The following is a 22,003-nucleotide window of genomic DNA, read 5'->3' as shown; positions in this document are numbered from 1 at the left end:
CCATCCCGAGTTCATCAGGCCAGTCAATTTTGCATTTCTGCAGGATTTTTGAGCATGTCAAATTTCTTATGGCATTTGGCCCCCAAAAAAGTGACTTTTGACCTTGACGTTTGACTTCCTATGAAATCATATTGTAAATGGACAAATCATATTCCTTATGCACAAGTTAAAAAAAAAATATTATAATAAAATACAACTAAAGTATGTTCTTATACGTGTGTAATTGACACAAAATTTGAAAGAATTTCGAAAAACGGTCCAGAAAGCACTTTTTTAAGGGTGTGTGTAGTTTTTTACAACATTTTGAAATATTTGACTTTTGACTTTTGACTTCCTATGAAATCATATTGAAAATGGACAAAACATATTACTTACGCGCATGTAAAAAAAAAAAAAAATATGATAATAAAATTGGACAAAAGTATATTCATACAGTTCTTACACATGTGTAATTGACAAAAAAATCGAAAGAATTTCGAAAAACGGTCCAGAAAGCACTTTTTTAAGGGGTGATAAGTTTTTGACAAAAAATTCATTTTTTCAAAATGTTGCTTTTGGAGGTTAACTTGGGTTACATTTGCAATATGAAAAACCATGGTGGAGCGGATTCGCCACCTGTTGAATTTTTAAAGTGTTAGTAATTGCCATATGGCATTTGCAATACACTTTGCATGAATCAACGCCGAATTGGGTGGTATTGGACAATGTTTATATGGTTTGTCCGATGCCAATGACTTCCCATGAATTTTTGTCCAATACAGGGGGGTCTTCCCTTACTAGAGAATATGGAAATGCCATTGTAGGCTTTGTGTGTCTTTACGCACCGCACTTTGTCACCCCATCCTGCTATGTGTGTGTTTCTGTGTGTGTGTGTGTGTGAGAGAGCTTTTCTTTGACATCTGTTGGGAGAAATGACTGACTTACAGTTTATGGGGGTTGCCTAATCACACATATGAAGTTTTGAAAATATCTGACCTTTTTAACCCTTGGAAACTGCCACTTGACACCATTTAAGGCACTTCCGGTTGGCACAGGAAGCTATAAATAAACTCATATCCTGATTGGGGTATGCCTTTACAGAACCCTGAGTTTTAAGTCTTTACATTAAGAACTGAGTTATTTACGGAGGGTTTAGTGAGTGTGTGTTATTTCAGAAAATCATAGAAAATCACAGAAATCTCGCAGAGCTCCGCAGCACACTTTAAAAAGATTCGTAAGAACACCCTGCAACTGGATCTGTAACCGTTGAAAAAAAAAACCCTGTACGATTTCTCTTAAATGACGATAGATAAATGGCTGGTTCTTTTTTTATTGACACCGGAGGCTCCTTGACTTTGACGTAAAGTGGAAAAATAAACGTTTTCGGACGTCTAGTAAGGGACCGTACATTTGCAACATGGACTTTCTCACTAACCATACAGCCACTGCCGAAATGTTCCCTTAAGGTAAGGAATAGCCTGCAGACTAAACTTAAACTTGAGACTCTTGTCCCCCTTGCCCATTTTTAATATTTATTGGAGGATTTTTATTTTTGTATGGCTTGTAACTGTTTTTGGTAATGCAAGTTCTTGTGCTGTTAGGGGAATGACCTATGTGTCAATGTAATCTTTTGCTGTATTTTTTTGTGTTATCTGTGATCGTTGTGTTTGTCCTGATTTGGTACATTCAATACTTACGTATGGCATGTGGATATTTCTTATGACATTTGGCCATGCTTCACTGACTTTTGACTTCCTGTCGTCATATATTGCAAATGGACAAAACATAGGCCTTATGGACAAACTCAATAAAAAAGACAAAGTTATGTTCATATGGTTGCTATATATGCATTACTGACAATTTTTTTCTTCTTCCAAAAACAGTCCAGAAAGCAATTTTGTTGAGGGAGATGTATTTTAGAAAAATAAAATAATATTCAAAATTTGTCCCTTGGTTCTTGACTTTATGTCCATTTGCAATATGAAAATGTACAGTGGCGTGCTCGCCATCTTTGGGATTTTGCTGTATGACACCTTGACGTTTGCCAAATGCCACTTGCCATAAGCTTTGAATGAACTGCCATCCATTTGAGTGGTATTTGCTATCATGTATGTGTTTCGCCCAATGGCAAATTGTTGCCATTCATTTTCATTTATTTCATGGGGGTCTTCCCTTACCACTATAATCTAGTCCTCTTGGCATGCAGGCACTACACAGTATTTCCTTTACAGTCTAGTCTCCTTCGCAAGCTGGCTCTTCACGGTGTTTCCCCTACAGTCTAGTCTTCCTGGCAAGCTTCCTCTCTTTTATTTCCCCTACAGTATAGTCCTCTTGGTATGCTGGCTCTCATAAATTTCCAACAGTCAAGTCCTCTTGTTCTGGCTCAACACGGTAATTCTCCTTCAGCCAAGACCGCTTTGCATTTTGCCACACTTATGCTTCCTCTACAGCCTAGTCCTCTTGGCACGCTGGCAGCACACACTATTTATTCTAAAGTCTAGTCCTCTTGGTAAGCTTCCTCTCTTATATTTCCCCTACAGTCGAGTCCTCTTGGCACATTGCCTCAGTGAAGTTGGAATTTTAGCAAAATATATTTAAACTCAGTTTCTCAAAATTCCTGACATTTAATACAAGTAAAAATTATCTGTCTTAGGTCAGTTAGGATCACCACTTTATTTTAAGAATGTAAAAAGTCAGAATAATAGCAGAGAAAATAATTTATTTCAGCTTTTATTTCTTTCATCACATTCCCAGTGGGTCAGAAGTTGTAGCATTGCCTTAAATTGTTTAACTTGCGTCAAACATTTTGGGTAGCTTTCCACAAGCTTTCCCAATAAGTTGGGTGAATTTTGGCCCATTCCTCCTGACAGAGCTGGTGTAACTGAGTCAGGTTAGTAGGCCTCCTTGCTCGCACACACTTTTTCAGTTCTGCCCACAGATGTTTGATTGCATTGAGGTCAGGGCTTTGTGGTGGCCACTCCAATACCTTGACTTTGGAAGACCCATATCTGACCAAGCTTTAACTTCCTGAGATGTTTCTCAATATATCCACATAATTTCCTCTCCTCGTGATGCCATCTAATTTGTGAAATGTTTGTTAGCAAGAAATGTGCGGAGTGGTTGAAAAATTTGTTTTAATGACACCAACCTAAGTGTATGTAAACTTCCGACTTCAACTGTATCTGAAAATGTTTATTATATTATTATAATACATAATATGATGAATTACAATAGCATTTGAACACATGCACTTCAATGTTATATCAATTCAAATATGAATATAGCTTTTCTCCAACAACATGGAAGTGGTTCCGGTCTGTAGGCTACTGCTAATCACATAATTTAGCAGGTCTAATTAGATTTTAACACTCTAGATTGGAACAATCTCTCATAACATTGGAATATCTAATGTGAACCTGTGTCATGTTACCAGTTACATTGTTACCAATGATTATCTGCTAAATTGTTGTTCATCTCTGTCAGAGTCGTCCTACCTAACTGTATGATAAACCATATAACTGAACGTTACAATGTTTTTTCTTTTTTTTCGTTCTTTTTAAAAAAAAATGTTTTTATCCCTTTTTCTCCCCAATTTCGTGGTATCCAATTGTTAGTAGCTACTATCTTGTCTCATCGCTACAACTCCCGTACGGGCTCGGGAGAGACAAAGGTTGAAAGTCATGCATCCTCCGATACACAACCCAACCAGCCGTACTGCTTCTTAACACAGCGCGTATCCAACCTGGAAGCCAGCCGCACCAATGTGTCGGAGGAAACACTGTGCACCTGGCAACCTTGGTTAGCGCGCACTGCGCCCAGCCCGCCACAGGAGTCGCTGGTGCGCGATGAAACAAGGACATCCCTTCTGACCAAGCCCTCCCTAACCCGGACGACGCTAGGCCAATTGTGCGTCACCCCACAGACCTCCCGGTCGCTTGCGAACCCAGGGACTCTGATGGCACAGCTGGCGCTGCAGTACAGCGCCCTTAACCACTGCGCCACGCAGGAGGCCCCTCAATCATTTCTTAATAATGTATATCATTGGATGTCTTCTCCATGAGGTGTTTCTTGGTGTTCTTCTCCGGCCTGAACAGAATAATAAAGCATTTCGGAACAAATAATAGAAAGAACAACCCAAAGCTAGAGGTGATGATGGCAAAGATCTCCACAGCTACAGTCAACTTCCCTGGAGAGCTGACATAAGCTGGGATAAAGGTGATCCAGACTGCACAGAATATGAGCATGCTGAAGGTGATGAATTTGGCCTCATTGAAGTTATCGGTCAGCTTCCGAGCCAGAAAAGCCAGCACAAAGCACAAGAGAGACAGGAGTCCTATATAGCCCAACACAGCCCAGAAACCAATAGCTGAACCCACATCACAGAATGATCTTTTCCTTGTAGGTAGTGAGGTTTTTAATGGGGAATGGAGGGGACAGGACCAACCACAGAGTGCATATCAAAGCCTGGACAAACGTGAAGGACACTACTGTCAATCTCTGCTGTGGAGGACCAAACCATTTCATGACATTACTGCCTGGAAGCGTAGCCCTGAAGGCCATCAACATCACTATTGTTTTCCCCAGAACACAAGAGATGCAGAGGACGAAGGTGATCCCAAATGCTGTGTGACGCAGCATACAGGACCACTCAGAGGGTCGGCCAATGAAAGTAAGAGAACACAGGAAACACAGAGTCAAGGAGAAGAGCAGCAGGAAGCTCAGCTCAGAGTTGTTGGCCCTGACGATGGCCGAAGTTCGATGGTGGTAGAAGACAGTTGCCGTGGCGATGGCAAGACAAGCCCCGCCTACAGAGCAGTCGGTCAGGATGATTCCGAGGACCTCGTGGAAGGACAGGAACTCCACAGGCTTAAGGATACAGAGGTCTCTCTCAGCGTTGGGCAAGTACTCCTCGGGACAGATCAGACAGTCTGAAGAATCTGACCAGGACACAACAACAGACATCAAATGTTAATAATAATAGATTCAGGTCTAATTTTTTACAAATACATGTCCCACAATGCTGCACATTGTCAGTTTACAATAGAGAATGTTGAATTAATGTGCAGCTTACATAAGATAGGAACATGATTGACAGACACTACCTTTGTAGTGCTGGTAATATGAATAAAGCAATACTTAGTAAACCGTGATAGAAATTACTACACAACTGTTCCTATAGTCCTACCTGTGTTATTACTGATCTCTCCCTCTGCACATTGGATACAGTCATAACAGCATACAGGCTTTCCTTTCTGTACAGCCTTACGAGTGCCTGGGGGACAGCTCTCACTGCACACTGACACAGGTACTTGCGTACTGTTCTTTACCCAGGTGATTTCCCTCTCCATGTCAAACCTCTGGTCAGGAGGCAGGGACGCATCATAGAGCCCCACTGTCACAAACTCCATCTCCCCACTCTCCTGTATCTGCCAGTTGACCAGCTCATAGGTGGCCACTGGGTCCCCGTTGGCATCGAAAGACACCTGGTACCCGTTACGAGAGAAGTTCACCCTCCTCAATCTCTCCAGGACCTGGCGTTTGGAAGGGCAAGGGAGATAGAGAGAGGGGATGTGAGAGAAGAACAGAGGTGAGGAAAGATGGAGAGGTGAGAAGAGAGATGGTCAGAAGGGAAGAGAGAGATGGAGTGAGGGAGAGAGAGAGAAACAGAACATTAATTCACTTCCAATTTATCAGATGCAGTACTTCAGAAGAAGTTGTAAAGTATAATGAGAACTCCTGGGCCTTCATATACGTAGTCTAAATAAACATATCAATCAGAACATTATACTATCGTCTTGTCATTCACCTGTGTTGGCTTCACATTGAGGTTTTCGTCACAGTAAACAGTGGAGTTTTCTCTCTCTTCACAAACAATGCTGTGGATGGCGTGTGCTATGGCATAAACAGCTTTATACACCATGTTAGTGACACGCAGCTGGGATGTATCTGTGTAGGGGGTCTGTAGCTGCTGTATATCCTCACTGCCATCACACATCTTCTCCTCAACCCCAACACCTGTAGAGGTCCCTACAGACAGACCGACAGACAGACAGACAGACAGACAGACAGACAGACAGACAGACAGACAGACAGACAGACAGACAGACAGACAGACAGACAGACAGATAGATATACAAATAGATTGATAAATAGATAGATAGATAGATAGATAGATAGATAGATAGATAGATAGATAGATAGATAGATAGATAGATAGATAGATAGATAGATAGATAGACAGATCTATATACTGATACAGAACTCAGTGAGCAGGGGTTAGACACCTTCTGTGTTAGACACCTTCTGTGGGGAGAGGTCCAGGAGGAAGTCCCTAAGACCGGGGATGACAGAGGGTTGGATGCCAAATCCTATGGCCCCAGCACACAGACCGAATCGCAGCATATCTGGGTCAGTGACCCAGGACTCAGTCCCGATCCACTGGCGGGGTGGAGAGGGCAGGCGTTCCATCTCCACCAGCAGGATCATCATTTCCCCAATGGCTGTGAATGCAACCACCACCCGGGCTGTGGAGCTGGGGAACATGATTATATCATATGCTTAATATGCTGGTCATGTTTGTCATTCACTGCAATGTCTCAGTGAAGTGAACATGAACATTAGTTTTAATCAACACTTCTGACATGCTTAAGATATGCAAATCATGTTGGTTTCATAGATCAGCTTCGGGAAAAGAGAGAAATTAGTAACAATAGTATTTTTTATAAATATGGACATTTGTGTGAATAAAAAGTTCACCAGTAATCACGGATCACCTGCGGATCACGTCGGCCACCCGTTGCACTCTATTGTGTGGGTTGGTAAGGGAGAAGGCTTCAGAATACTCCACACAGATTCCCTCCTCTTGTGCTGCCTGCAGGAAAGCAGCCATCCCGTTATTACCGTAGTCAGAGTCGGAACGGACCGCCCCAATCCAGGTCCAGCCGAAGTGCCTGATGAGGTGGGCCAGAGCGGCAGCCTGGAACTGATCACTGGGGATGGTTCTGAAGAAGGTTGGATACTGTTTCTTATCACTCAGACAAGCACAGGTGGAAGAGTGGCTCACCTTGGTAAAAACAGACAGTCGAAAACATGAGAAAGAACATCATGTCGGCCAAACGAGTCTCAGATATTGGTTACTTCCTACTTTTTTTGTTTAGCTGTGTTGTATGATGTTAGGGAGACATTCATAATATTAATGTATTGTTTTACATTGGGCCAGATTGAAAAGGATACATATTTCTACCTGTTTCTATCTTGGTCGTTCTATTCATATTGATAATAGTATTATAAGACATACTGAAAAACATGAGTAAAAGGTGTGAAACTAATCCCTGGTCTCCCATAACAACCTAGCCTATGAAAGATAGTCCTCAGATCATATTCTAATGCCTATAGATGTTCTCCAGACTCATTGTCCTCAGTCTATGTTCAAATGCATTTCTCTACATAATTTCACACGGAAATGTATATTCCTGAAAGAGAGGAGAATACAGTTGGAATACGGTAAATTAATAAAAGTAGAACTCATTCCTGAAAGAGAGGAGAATATAAAGTAGGAATACAATAAGTTTAAAAGAAGCTGAGTTATTTCTGTCCACAGGAGTTTACCCGAGGAATGCCGAAAGGGCCGCACTTGATAACCAGTGTGACACCGGGTAGAAGGTCTGAACTGTTGTTTATCTCTTCAACTGCCAAGACCATGGCGCGCGAGAAGCGCAACTCACGAGTATCCAAACTGTAAATAGAAGGTAGGTGAGTGAGCACTAAATGGTAAACTAGCCGATAGAATATATGGTTATACGAGGGCAAACATCTTCATATCTAGCCTTATTTACCACACTGTTTACATGCCTACACTTTTGATTTCGGTAATTGAGGACATTGTAGTATAGCTGTCACGGGGACTAGGTGGGTGAAGGAATCAGACACAGAGAGTTCCACTGGGGTAAGCCCAACAATACAGGGCGCGGACATATCAACGTGAAAACCCCAAAAACACAGGGTGCCAAGTTAAGAAAATAAATCCACCTAAAATATACGTAACATAAAGACAATCTTGCAGAAAACAAGGGCGGGTCCACCTACTAAATATAGGGAAGCTCATCAAATCAAACAACAGAAACACAGGTGAAACTAATAAGACAAAACAAACAGACAAACGAAAAAGGGATCGGTGGAGGGCTAGTAGTATGGTGACACGAGCACCGCCCGAACAAGCAGGGGAGCCAACTTCGGTGAAAGTCCTGACAATAGCCTTCATTTGAAAATGTGACACTTTGTAACAGTAGGCTTTATCTACTCTCTCAGATACAAACACTCTTTTTATCTGTCTTAAAAACACTGTTTATCTGTCTTAAAAATACTGTTTACCTGTCTTTAAACACACTGTTTCTCTATCTTTAACACACTGTTCATCTGTCTTTAAAACACAATTTATCTGTCTCCCCACACAGCCACAGTCACGTCCCCTGTTCCCTCTTGCGCTCACTGACCTCCCTGTGCACTGCAGGGGCTCAGGCAGGCTGGTGTAGCTGTGATCCACAGTGTGCATGTAGTTGTGGATTGAGAACACACCCCCGATGACAAAGTCCCCGTCCTGGGAGAACGCCGGAGGACGAGGGGTGCCTTGGAGCCTGCATCTGACAGACTCCAGCCCAGAGGCAGAGACAGAGGCAGATGAGAGCAAGGCAAGCCCACCAGTCACCACAGCTAGATGTAGTAGAACCAGACTACCAGCCAGACTTGGATCCAGAGCAGGAGACGGAGAGAGCCTCATTCCCCTGATGTGTAGAAGGTATGGAGTAATACAGCGCCTCACAGAACCACATAGGTCAGGATACCTCTCTACTCTGGGTTAAATACCCACCATACCTCTGCGGGGATTCCTCTGGGGGTCACACTGTGGGTATGGCCTTGCCAAGGAGGGAGGGGCTAGAGGCTGCTCTGCTCACCTGCTTATTTCAGCTATAGAGAGTGTATGCACCAGTATCAGAACTACGTTGACTGTCATGGTTTAGATAGACATAAACATACATTAGACACAGAATAACCATGAGCCTCTCTTATATTTCCCCTACTGTCTAGTCCTCTTGGCATGCTGGCTCTGCACAGTATTTCCCCAACTGTCTTGTGTTTTTGGTATGCTAGCTCTACACAGTTATTCCCCTACAATTGAGTCCATTTAGCACACTGCTTCTCTTCTATTTCCTCTACAGCCTAGTCCTCTGTGCAAGCTGGCAGTACACAGTATTTATTCAAAAGTCTAGTCCTCTTGGTACGCTTCCTCTCTTATATTTCCCCTACAGTCTAGTACTCTTGGCACATTGCCTCACTTACAGTTGAAGTCAGAAGTTTACATTCACCTTAGCCAAATACATTTAAACTCAGTTTTTCAAAATTCATGACATTTATTCCAAGTAAAAATTCCCTTTCTTAGGTCAGTTAGGATCACCACTTTATTTTAAGAAAGTGAAAAGTCAGATTAATAGTAGAGAAAATTATTTATTTCAGCTTTAATATCTATCATCACATCCTCAGTGGGTCAGAATTATACATACACTCAATTAATATTTGGTAGCATTGCCTTTAAATTGGGTCAAACGTTTTGAGTAGCCTTCCACAAGCTTCCCACAATAAGTTGGGTGAATTTTGGCCCATTCCTCCTGACAGAGCTGTGTAACTGAGTCAGGTTTGTCGGCCTCCTCGCCGGCATAAGCTTTTTCAGTTCTGCCCCAAAAATGTTCTAATGCATTGAGGGGCTATGTGATGGCCACTCCAAAACCTTGACTTTGTTGTTATTATGGAGGTTTTGGAGCAGTGGCTTCTTCCTTGCTGAGCGGCCTTTCAGGTCATGTCAATATAGAACTCGTTTTACTGTGGATATAAATACTTTCGTACCTGTTTTCCCAGCATTTTCACAAGGTCTTTTGCTGCTGTTCTGGGATTGATTTGCACTTTTCGCACCAAAGTACGTTAATCTCGAGGAGACAGAACGAGTCTTCTTACTGAGCGGTATGACTCCTGCGTTGTCCCACGGTGTTTATACTGCGTACTTGTGACAGTTGTCGAAGGAACGGGACCAAGGCGCAGCGGATATTGAGTTACACATATTTAGTCCAAAGTGAAACTTAAGCAAATAACAAGAAATCAAATAAACGAACAACGGAACGTGACTACGTGGTACACATGTACAATCACAAAATAATAATCCACAAACACAGGTGGGAAAAATATCTACTTAAATATGATCCCCCAATTAGAGACAATGTTTACCAGCTGCCACTAATTGGAAATCATACAAAACTCCAACATAGAAAATATAAACTAGAACACAACATAGAAATTATAAAGTAGAATAACCCCTAGTCACGCCCTGACCTACTACACCATAGAGAAACAAGCGCTCTCTATGGTCAGGGCGTGGCAGTAACCCCCCCAAAGGTGCGGACTCCAGCCACAAAACCTGAAACTAAATGGGGTGGGGGGTTAGGGAGGTGACGAGTGTCGGTGGCGGCTCCGGTACGGATCGTAGCCCATAGATCCAACCACGGCGCCGTGCCTGTACTGGGCAACGGTGCAGAGGAGGGCTCCGGCCATTGAGCTGGGTTGGACGCCGTGCCTATACTGAGCATCAACGCAGACGAAGGCTCCGGCCATGGATCTGGGCTGGCCGCCATGCCTGAACTGGGCATCGGTGCAGACAAAGTATCCGGCCATGGATCTGGGCTGGCCGCCATGCCTGGACTGGGCATCGGCGCAGACAAAATATCCGGCCATGGATATGGGCTGGCCGCCATGCCTGGACTGGGCATCGGCGCAGATGAAGGCTCCGGCCATGGAGCTGGGCTGGCGGCCGTGCCTGGACTGGGCAACTGCTCAGAGGAAGGATCCAGCTATGGGGCTGGACTTGACACCGTACCCGGACTGGCCAATGGTGCATAGGAAGGCTCCTGACCTGGAGCAGGATTGAACACTGTGCCTGGACTAAGCACCGGCGCAGAGGAAGGCTCCTGACCTGGAGCGAGACTGGACACCGTGCCTGGACTGGGCCCCAACGCAGAGGAAGACTCCGGCCCTGGAGGTGGACTGGACACCGTGCATGGATTGGGCACTGGCGCAAAGGAAGTCTCCTGCCCTGGAGCAGGACTGGATGCCTTGCCTGGAAGCTTGTGACCGTTAACGGTCGCTGGAGGTTCCGGACCGTTGACCGTCGCTGGAGGTTCCGGAACATTGATCGTCGCTGGAGGTTCCAGACCCTTGACCGTCACTTGAGGTTCCGGACCATTGATCGTCGCTGGAGGTTCCATACCCTTGACCGTCGCTGGAGGTTCCAGACCATTGATTGTCGCTGGAGGTTCCGGACCGTTGATCGTAGCTGGAGGTACCAGACCATTGACCGTCGCCAGAAGCTCTGGACTGGGAACCGTCGCCGGAGGCTCTGGACTGGAAACCGTCACCGGACGCTCTGGACTGTGAACCGTGCCCGGAAGCTCTGGGCTGTGAACCGTCGCCGGAGGCCTAGTGAGTGGAGCCGGTACAGGTGGCACCGGACTGGTGACATGCACTTCAGGGAGAGTGAGGGGAGCGAGCACAGGACGTACCGGACTGGGAAGGCGCACTGGAGGCCAGATGAGTGAAACCGGTGCAGATGGCACCGGACAGGTGTCACTCTCTTCAGCACTCCTGTACGGCAGCATTCTCATTGCTACCACCTCTCTCCGGAATCTTTCATCGAATTCCTCCTCCGACTCAGGCTCTGGCATTCTCCACTGCTCGACCGCAGCTCAATGTGCCCTCCCCAAAATAATATTGGGGTTTCTTTAGCAGCAGACTGACGACACGCTCCTGATGGCAAGTGCGAGGAACCGGCACAGGACATACCGGGCTGAGGAGGCGCACTGGAGATGTGGTGCGTGGAGCCGTCACATATGGCACCGGACTGATGACCCACTCTTCAGCACGCTTGCGCTGCCGCATACTCCTAGCCAACTCCATTCTCCGGTATCCTTCCTTACACTGTTCCATCAACTCCCATGCGGGCTCTGGCACTCTCCTTGGGTCGACTGACAACATCTCTGTCGCCTGCTCCATGTGCTCTGGCTCTTCATGCATTTCAGCCGGCCACCCCTTGTGCCCCCACCCCCAAAAAATCTTGGGGTTGTCCTTGGGCTTTCGGTGGACGTGAACCCTGTCATCATCGCTGTCCTTCATTATTATCTTCCGTCTGCCACCAAGCGAGGGTCTCGCATCCACCCATCACTTCTTCCCATGTCCAAAATTCCTTTACCCCGTGGATACGTTGCTTGGTCCTCTTTTGGTGGGTTATTCTGTCACGGTTGTCGTAAGAACGGGACTAAGGCGCAGCGGATATTGAGTTCCACATATTTATTCCAATGCGAAAGTTAAGCCAAATCCAAGATATCAAAATAACGAACAACGGTATGTGACTACGTGGTACACATGCACAAACACAAAATAATATCCCACAAACACAGGTGGGAAAAATGTCTACTTAAATATGATCCCCAAATAGAGACAAAGATTACCAGCTACCTCTAATTGGGAATTATACAAAACACCAACATAGAAAATATAAACTAGAACACAACATAGAAATGATCAACTAGAATAACACATAGTCAAGCCCTGACCTACTACACCATAGAGAAACAAGGGCTCTCTATGGTCAGGGCATGACAGTACTATTGTTTGTACAGATGAACATGGTACCTTCAGGTGTTTGGAAATTGCTCCCAAGGATGAACTGAAGTCTGAAGTCTTGGCCGATTTCATTTGATTTTACCATGATGTCAAGCAAAGAGGCACTGAGTTTGATGGAAGGCCTTGAAATAAATCCATAGGTACACCCCCAATTGACTCAAATGATGTCAATCAGCCTATCAGAAGCTTCTAAAGCCATGACATATATTTCTGGAATTTTCCATGCTGTTTAAAGGCACAGTCAACTTAGTTTGTTATCTTCTCACCCACTTGAAGTGTGAAACAGTGAATTATAAGTGAAATAATCAGTCTGTAAACAACTGTTGGAAAAATGACTTGCGTCATGCACAAAGCAGATGTCCTAAAAGACTGGAATTTGTTAACAAGAAAATTGTGGAGTTTTAATGACTCCAACCTAAGTGTATGTAAACTTCAGATTTCAACTGTGTATGAAAATGTTTATTATATTATTATAATTCATAATTCATGTAATTAATAAAATGTAAAGAAAATAAAAAACAAGGTATCTAACAAATGTGGATTGACTGACCAATTATTGACAAGACACCAATATATCTGAAAATGTTTATTATATTATACTATTATAATATACATTATGATGAATTACAATATCAATTGAACACATGCACTTCAATGTTATGTCAATTCATATAGGAATAAAGTTTTTCTTCAACAACATGGAAGTGGTTCCACTCTGTAGGCTACTGCTAATCACATCATTTAGCAAGTCTAATTAGATTTTAACACTCTAGATTTTAACAATCTCTCATAACATTGGAATATCTAAAGTGAACCTGTCATGTTACGAGTTACAAATTTACCAATGATTATCTGCTAAATTGTTGGTCATCTCTGTTAGAGTCGTTTACCTAACTGTATGATAAACCATATAACTGAACGTTACAATGTTTTTTCCACTCAATAATTTCTTAATAATGTATATCATTGGATGTCTTCTCCATGAGGTGTTTCTTGGTGTTCTTCTCCGGCCTGAACAGAATAATAAAGCATTTAGGAACAAATAATAGAAAGAACAACCCAAAGCTAGAGGTGATGATGGCAAAGATCTCCACAGCTACAGTCAACTTCCCTGGAGAGCTGAAATAAGCTGGGATAAAGGTGATCCAGACTGCACAGAATATGAGCATGCTGAAGGTGATGAATTTGGCCTCATTGAAGTTATCAGGCAGCTTCCGAGCCAGAAAAGCCAGCACAAAGCACAAGAGAGACAGGAGTCCTATATAACCCAACACAGCCCAGAAACCAATAGCTGAACCCACATCACACTCTAGAATGATCTTTTCCTTGTAGGTAGTGAGGTTTTTAATGGGGAAGGGAGGGGACAGGACCAACCACAGAGTGCATATCAAAGCCTGGACAAACGTGAAGGACACTACAGTCAATCTCTGCTGTGGAGGACCAAACCATTTCATGACATTACTGCCTGGAAGTGTAGCCCTGAAGGCCATCAACACCACTATGGTTTTCCCCAGAACACAAGAGATGCAGAGAACGAAGGTGATCCCAAACGCTGTGTGACGCAGCATACAGGACCATTCAGAGGGCCGGCCAATGAAAGTAAGAGAACACAGAAAACACAGAGTCAAGGAGAAGAGCAGCAGGAAGCTCAGCTCAGAGTTGTTGGCCCTGACGATGGCAGACGTTCGGTGGTGGTAGAAGACAGTTGCCGTGGCGATTGCAAGACAAGCCCCGCCCACAGAGCAGGCGGTCAGGATGATTCCGAGGACCTCGTGGAAGGACAGGAACTCAACAGGTTTAAGGATACAGAGGTCTCTCTCAGCGTTGGGCCAGTACTCCTCAGGACAGATCAGACAGTCTGAAGAATCTGACCAGGACAAAACAACAGACATCAAATGTTAATAATAATAGATTCAGGTTTTATTTATTTACAAATACATGTCCCACAATGCTGCACTTTTTCAGTTTACAATAAAGAATTTTGAATGAATGTGTTGCTTACATAAGATAATAAGAACAGGAACATGATTGACAGACACTACCTTTGTAGTGCTGGTAATATGAATAAACAAATACTTAGTAAACCGTGATAGAAATTACTACACAACTGATCCTATAGTCCTACCTGTGTTATTGCTGATCTCTCCCACTGCACACTGGATACAGTCATAACAGCATACAGGCTTTCCTTTCTGTACAGCCTTACGAGTGCCTGGGGGACAGCTCTCACTGCACACTGACACAGGTACTTGTGTACTGTTCTTTACCCAGGTGATTTCCCTGTTGATGTCAAGCCTCTGGTCAGGAGGCAGGGACGCATCATAGCGCCCCACTGTCACAAACTCCATCTTCCCACTCTTCCGTCTCTGCCAGTTGACCAGCTCATAGGTGGCCACTGGGTCCCCGTTGGCATCGAAAGACACCTGGTACCCGTTACGAGAGAAATTCACCCTCCTCAATCTCTCCAGGACCTGGGGTTTGGAAGGGCAAGGGAGAGAGAGAGGGGATGAGAGAGAATGAGAGAGGTGAAGAGCGATGGAGATAAGGGAAGAGAGAGATGAGAGAAGGGATGAGAGATGGAGAGATAGATGGACAGAGGGGAAGAGAGAGATGAGAGATGGAGAAAGGGGAAGAAAGATGCAGAGAGAAACAGAAAATTCATTCAACAAATTTTTATCAGATGTGTTACGTCAGAATAAGTTGTAAAGTATAATGAGAACTCCTAGGCCTTCATATATGTAGTCTAAATGAACATATTTATCAGAAAAGTAGACTATAGACTTGTCATTCACCTGTGTTGGCTTCACAGTAAGGTTTTTGTCACAGTAAACAGTGGAGTTTTCTTTCTCTTCACAAACGATGCTGTTGATGGCATGTGCTATGGCATAAACAGCTTTATACACCATGTTAGTGACACGCAGCTGGGATGTATCTGTGTAGGGGGTCTGTAGCTGCTGTATATCCTCACTGCCATCACACACCTTCTCTTCAACCCTAACACCTGTAGAGGTCCCTACAGATAGAGAGAGAGAGAGAGAGAGAGAGAGAGAGAGAGAGAGAGAGAGACAGACAGACAGACAGACAGACAGACAGACAGACAGACAGACAGACAGACAGACAGACAGACAGACAGACAGACAGACAGACAGACAGACAGAGATACCAACAGACCAACAGACGGACGGACAGATGGATGGATTGATAGATAAATGATAGATAGATGATAGATATATATATATATATATATATATATAGATAGATACCTATCCTCAGCCTACAGCCAAAGGCTCCCTCCCAGAACTCAGTGAGCAGGGGAGAGTTGGACACCTTCTGTGGGGAGAGGTCCAGGAGGAAGTCCCTGAGGCCGGGGATGACAGAGCGTTGGATGCCAAATCCGATGGCCCCGGCACACAGGCCAAAACTCAGCATATTTGGATCAGTGACCCAGGACTCACTCCCGATCCACTGGCGGGGTGGAGAGGGCAGGCGTTCCATCTCCCTCAGCAGGATCCTCATGTCCCAAGCGGATACAAATGCAACGACCACCCGGGCTGTGGAGCTGGGGAACATGATTATATCATATGCTTAATATGCTGTTCATGTTTGTCATTTATTGAAATGTCTCAGTGAAGTGAACATGAACATTAGTATTAATCAACACTTTTGACATGCATAAGATATGCAAATCATGTTGGTCTCACAGATCAGCTTTGGGTGTAGAGAGAAATTAGTAACAATATTATTTTTTATAAATATGGTCTTGCATTTGTATGAATGAAAAGTTCACAAGTAATCATGGGATCACCTGCGGATCACGTCAGCCACCCGTTGCACTCTATTGTGTGGGTTGGTAAGGGAGAAGGCTTCAGAATACTCCACACAGATTCCCTCCTCTTGTGCTGCCTGTAGGAAAGCCGCCATCCCGTTATTACCGTAGTCAGAGTCGGAACGGACCGCCCCAATCCAGGTCCAGCCGAAGTGCCTGATGAGGTGGGCCAGAGCGGCAGCCTGGAACTGATCACTGGGGATGGTTCTGAAGAAGGTTGGATACTGTTTCTTATCACTCAGACACGCACAGGTGGAAGAGTGGCTCACCTTGGTAAAAACAGACAGTCAGCGTAACTCACGGGGATCCATACTGTAAATAGAAGATAGGTCAGTGAGCCATATGACCACACTTTTGTTGTTTGTAATTGAGGACATTGTAGTATAGACTGCATTTGAAAATGTGATCCTTTGTAACAGTAGGCTTTACTTACACTTTTAATCTGTCTTTTAACGCACAGTTTACCTGTCTTTCAAACCCTGTTTGTCTCTTTAAAACAGTTTATCGTCTTTATAAAAACTGTTTATCTTTCTTTAAAAACATTGTTTCTCTGTGTTTAAAACTTTCTCTCTTTCTTTAACACACTGTTTCTCTGTTTTTAAAACACCATTTATCTGTCTCCCCACACAGCCACAGTCCTGTCCCCTGTTCCCTCTTGCGCTCACTGACCTTCCTGTGCACTGCAGGGGCTCAGGCAGGCTGGTGTAGCTGTGATCCACAGTGTGCATATAGTAATGAATGGAGAAAACACCCCCGATGACAAAGTCCCCATCCTGGGAGAACGCCGGAGGACGAGGGGTGCCTTGGAGCCTGCATCTGACAGACTCCAGCCCAGAGGCAGAGACAGAGGCAGACGAGAGCAAGGCAAGCCCACCAGCCACCACAGCTAGATGTAGTAGAACCAGACTACCAGCCAGACTTGGATCCAGAGCAGGAGCCGGAGAGAGCCTCATTCCCCTGATGTGTAGAAGGTATGGAGTAATACAGCGCCACACAGACCCATATAGGTCAGGTTACCTCTCTACTCTGCGTTAAATACTCACCGTACCTCTGTGGGGATTCCTCTGGGGGCCACACTGTGGGTATGGCCATGCCAAGGAGGGAGGGGTTAGAAGCTGCTCTGCTCACCCAGTCAGGTCCTGCTTCTTTCATCTATAGAGAGTGTATGCACCAGCATCAGAACTAATCTTTTAGATAGACATAAACATACAGTAGACACACTATAACCATCTGGCTCTCTTATATTACCATTGCAGTCTTGTCCTCTCTCCACGCTGGCTCTACACAGTATTTCCTCTACAGTCTCGTCCTCTCTCCACGCTGGCTCTACACAGTATTTCCCCTACAGTCTAGTCCTCTTGGCACGCTGCTTCTCTTATATTTCCACTTCTGTCTTGTCCTCTTTGCACTCTGGCTCTCTTATATATCCACTGCAGTCTAGTCCTCTGGTATGCTGGCTCTACACTGGAACCTAGAACGAAACCTGGAGAGGAACTAGGCTCTGAGGGGAGGCCAGTCCTCTTCTGGCTGTGCCAGTGAGAGAGTCAAAAACAGCAGGTCCGGGACAAGGGAGCACTTCCGGTGACCAGGTCAGGGTTCAGTTGAAACTGGAACAGCAGCACAACCAGGTGGACTGAGGACATCAAGGAGTCATCAGGCCAGGTAGTCCCAAGGCATGGTCCCAGGACTCAGGTCCTCCGAGAGAAGAGAAAGACAGAGAGAGAAAGAGAGAGATAATTAGAGGGAGCATACTTAAATTCACACAGGACACTGGATAAGAGAGGAGAAATACTCCAGACACAACAGTGAACCTAGCCCCCCGACACATAATCTATTGCAACATAATTACTGGAGGCTGAAACAGGAGGGGTTGGGAGACACTGTGGCCCCATCCGACTATACCCACTGACAGGGCCAATCTGGCAGATATAACCCCACCCACTGTGCCAAAGCACTGCCCCCGCACCACTAGATATCTTTAACCACCAACTGACTACCCTGAGACAAGACAGAGTATAGCCCACGAAGATCTCCTCCTTGGCACAAACCCGAAGGGGGCGCCAACCAACAAAGGTAGATCATGTCAGAGACTCAACCCACTCAAGAGACGCACCCCTCCTAGGGACGGCATGGAAGAGCACAAGTAAGCCAGTGACTTAGCCCCCCTAATAGGGTTGGAGGCAGAGAATCTCTGTGTAGAGAGGGGAACCAGACAGGCAGAGACAGCAAGGGCGGTTTGTCGCTCCAGTATCTTTCCGTTCACCTTCACACCACTGGGCCAGACTACACTCAATCATAGTCCCTACAGAAGAGATGAGTATTCAATAAAGCTTTAACTTCTTGGTGACTGGGGGGCAGTATTGAGTAGCTTGGATGAATAAGGTGCCCAGAGTATACTGCCTGCTACTCAGGCCCAGTTGCCAATATATGCATATTATTAGTAGATGTGGATGGAAAACACTCTGAAGTTTCTAAAACTGTTTGAATGATATCTGTGAGTATAACAGTACTCATATGGCAGGCAGAAACCTGAGAAGAAATCCAACCAGAAAGTTGGAAATCTCAGGTTGTTTTTCAACTCATTCCCTATTGAAGATACAGTGGGATATTGGTCATGTTGCACTTCCTAAGGCTTCCACCAGATGTCAACAGTCTTTAGAACCTTTTGATGCTTCTACTGTGAAGTGGCGCTGAATGAGAGGGGAATGAGTCAGAGGTCTGGTAGAATGCTTTGAGCTTGTGATGCGCTGTCATGTGAGATAGCTCGCGTTCCATTGCTTTTCTGCAGACAAAGGAATTCTCCGGTTGGAACATTTTTGAGGATTTATGTTAAAAACATCCTAAAGATTGATTCTATACTTAGTTTGACATGTTTATATGGACTGTAAACTTAACTTTTTTGACTTTTCGTCCGACCTTTCGGCTGGAATTGTACGTGCGTTTGGATTTGTTTAGCAAATGCCCTAACAAAGGAAGGTATTTGGACATAAATGATGAACTTTATCGAACAAATCAAACATTTATTGTGTAACTGGAATTCCTCGGAGTGCATTCTGATGAAGATCAACAAAGGTAAGTGAATATTCATAATGCAATTTCTGACTAATGTTGACAACACAACATGGCGGATATCTCTTTGGCTGTTTTGGTCTCTGAGCGCCGTACTCAGATTATTGCATGGTGTGCTTTAAAAGAAAATCTGACACAGCGGTTGCATTAAGGAGAAGTTTATCTAAAGTTCCATGTGTATTAGTTGTATCTTTTATCAATGTTTATTATGAGTATTTCTGTGAATTGATTTGGCTCTCTGCCAAATCACTGCATGTTTTGGAACTACTGAACATAACATGCCAATGTAAAATAAGATTTTTGGATTTAAATATGCACTTTATCGAACAAAACTTACATGTATTGTGTAACATGAAATCCTATGAGTGTCACCTGATGAATCAAATCAAATCAAATCAAATTTATTTATATAGCCCTTCGTACATCAGCTGATATCTCAAAGTGCTGTACAGAAACCCAGCCTAAAACCCCAAACAGCAAACAATGCAGGTGTAAAAGCACGGTGGCTAGGAAAAACTCCCTAGAAAGGCCAAAACCTAGGAAGAAACCTAGAGAGGAACCGGGCTATGTGGGGTGGCCAGTCCTCTTCTGGCTGTGCCGGGTAGAGATTATAACAGAACATGACCAAGATGTTCAAATGTTCATAAATGACTAGCATGGTCGAATAATAATAAGGCAGAACAGTTGAAACTGGAGCAGCAGCACAGTCAGGTGGACTGGGGACAGCAAGGAGCCATCATGTCAGGTAGTCCTGGGGCACGGTCCTAGGGCTCAGGTCCTCCGAGAGAGAGAAAGAAAGAGATAATTAGAGAGAGCATATGTGGGGTGGCCAGTCCTCTTCTGGCTGTGCCGGGTGGAGATTATAACAGAACGTGGCCAAGATGTTCAAATGTTCATAAATGACCAGCATGGTTGAATAATCGTAAGGCAGAACAGTTGAAACTGGAGCAGCAGCATGGCCAGGTGGACTGGGGACAGCAAGGAGTCATCATGTCAGGTAGTCCTGGGACATGGTCCTAGGGCCCAGGCCAGTTGAAACTGGAGCAGCAGCATGGCCAGGTGGACTGGGGACAGCAAGGAGTCATCATGTCAGGTAGTCCTGGGGCATGGTCCTAGGGCTCAGGTCCTCCGAGAGAGAGAAAGAAAGAGAGGAGAGAATTAGAGAACGCACACTTAGATTCACACAGGACACCGAATAGGACAGGAGAAGTACTCCAGATATAACAAACTGACCCTAGCCCCCCGACACATAAACTACTGCAGCATAAATACTGGAGGCTGAGACAGGAGGGGTCAGGAGACACTGTGGCCCCATCCGAGGACACCCCTGGACAGGGCCAAACAGGAAGGATATAACCCCACCCACTTTGCCAAAGCACAGCCCCCACACCACTAGAGGGATATCTTCAACCACCAACTTACCATCCTGAGACAAGGCCGAGTATAGCCCACAAAGATCTCCGCCACGGTACAACCCAGGGGCGCCAACCCAGACAGGCCGACCACAACAGTGTATCAACCCACCCAGGTGACGCACCCCCCCAGGGACGGCACGAGAGAGCCCCAGCAAGCCAGTGACTCAGCCCCAGTAACAGGGTTAGAGGCAGAGAATCCCAGTGGAAAGAGGGGAACCGGCCAGGCAGAGACAGCAAGGGCGGTTCGTTGCTCCAGAGCCTTTCCGTTCACCTTCCCACTCCTGGGCCAGACTACACTCAATCATATGACCCACTGAAGAGATGAGTCTTCAGTAAAGACTTAAAGGTTGAGACCGAGTTTGCGTCTCTGACATGGGTAGGCAGACCGTTCCATAAAAATGGAGCTCTATAGGAGAAAGCCCTGCCTCCAGCTGTTTGCTTAGAAATTCTAGGGACAATTAGGAGGCCTGCGTCTTGTGACCGTAGCGTACGTGTAGGTATGTACGGCAGGACCAAATCAGAGAGGTAGGTAGGAGCAAGCCCATGTAATGCTTTGTAGGTTAGCAGTAAAACCTTGAAATCAGCCCTTGCTTTGACAGGAAGCCAGTGTAGAGAGGCTAGCACTGGAGTAATATGATCAAATTTTTTGGTTCTAGTCAGGATTCTAGCAGCCGTATTTAGCACTAACTGAAGTTTATTTAGTGCTTTATCCGGGTAGCCGGAAAATAGAGCATTGCAGTAGTCTAACCTAGAAGTGACAAAAGCATGGATTAATTTTTCTGCATCATTTTTGGACAGAAAGTTTCTGATTTTTGCAATGTTACGTAGATGGAAAAAGCTGTCCTCGAAATGGTCTTGATATGTTCTTCAAAAGAGAGATCAGGGTCCAGAGTAACGCCGAGGTCCTTCACAGTTTTATTTGAGACGACTGTACAACCATTAAGATTAATTGTCAGATTCAACAGAAGATCTCTTTGTTTCTTGGGACCTAGAA

At 44.8% G+C, this 22,003-nt stretch overlaps 1 protein-coding gene and 1 pseudogene across 1 annotated transcript; both read right to left on the bottom strand.

Moving 5' to 3' along the window:
• Window positions 1-2,723: 2,723 nt before the first annotated feature.
• LOC118388537 (extracellular calcium-sensing receptor-like) lies at window positions 2,724-6,492 on the bottom strand (annotated as a pseudogene).
• Window positions 6,493-13,272: 6,780 nt separating this feature from the next.
• Window positions 13,273-16,239, bottom strand: LOC118394446 (extracellular calcium-sensing receptor-like). Its single transcript, XM_052497430.1, has 4 exons — window positions 15,963-16,239; window positions 15,492-15,712; window positions 14,825-15,170; window positions 13,273-14,566 (listed from the first exon to the last, which is right to left on the bottom strand). Exons 1-4 carry the CDS (start codon window positions 16,213-16,215, stop codon window positions 13,650-13,652), a joined length of 1,737 nt encoding a protein of 578 aa, XP_052353390.1. The 5' UTR covers window positions 16,216-16,239; the 3' UTR covers window positions 13,273-13,649.
• Between the last annotated feature and the right edge of the window lie 5,764 nt (window positions 16,240-22,003).

This window comes from Oncorhynchus keta, chromosome 1, assembly GCF_023373465.1.
Source record: "Oncorhynchus keta strain PuntledgeMale-10-30-2019 chromosome 1, Oket_V2, whole genome shotgun sequence".
Lineage (NCBI taxonomy): Eukaryota > Metazoa > Chordata > Actinopteri > Salmoniformes > Salmonidae > Oncorhynchus > Oncorhynchus keta.
The sequence above is the reverse complement of the archived record's forward strand: the minus strand, read 5'-3'. Positions and strand labels throughout refer to the sequence as shown.

Coding starts and splice junctions, on each gene's coding strand:
- LOC118394446 (XM_052497430.1), bottom strand. CDS start 16,215: ATGAGGATCCTGCTGAGGGAGATGGAACGCCTGCCCTCTCCACCCCGC. Junction 15,713..15,962: donor TGGCTGTAGGCTGAGGATAG/GTATCTATCTAT, acceptor CTCTATCTGTAG/GGACCTCTACAGGTGTTAGG. Junction 15,171..15,491: donor TTACTGTGAAGCCAACACAG/GTGAATGACAAG, acceptor TCCAAACCCCAG/GTCCTGGAGAGATTGAGGAG.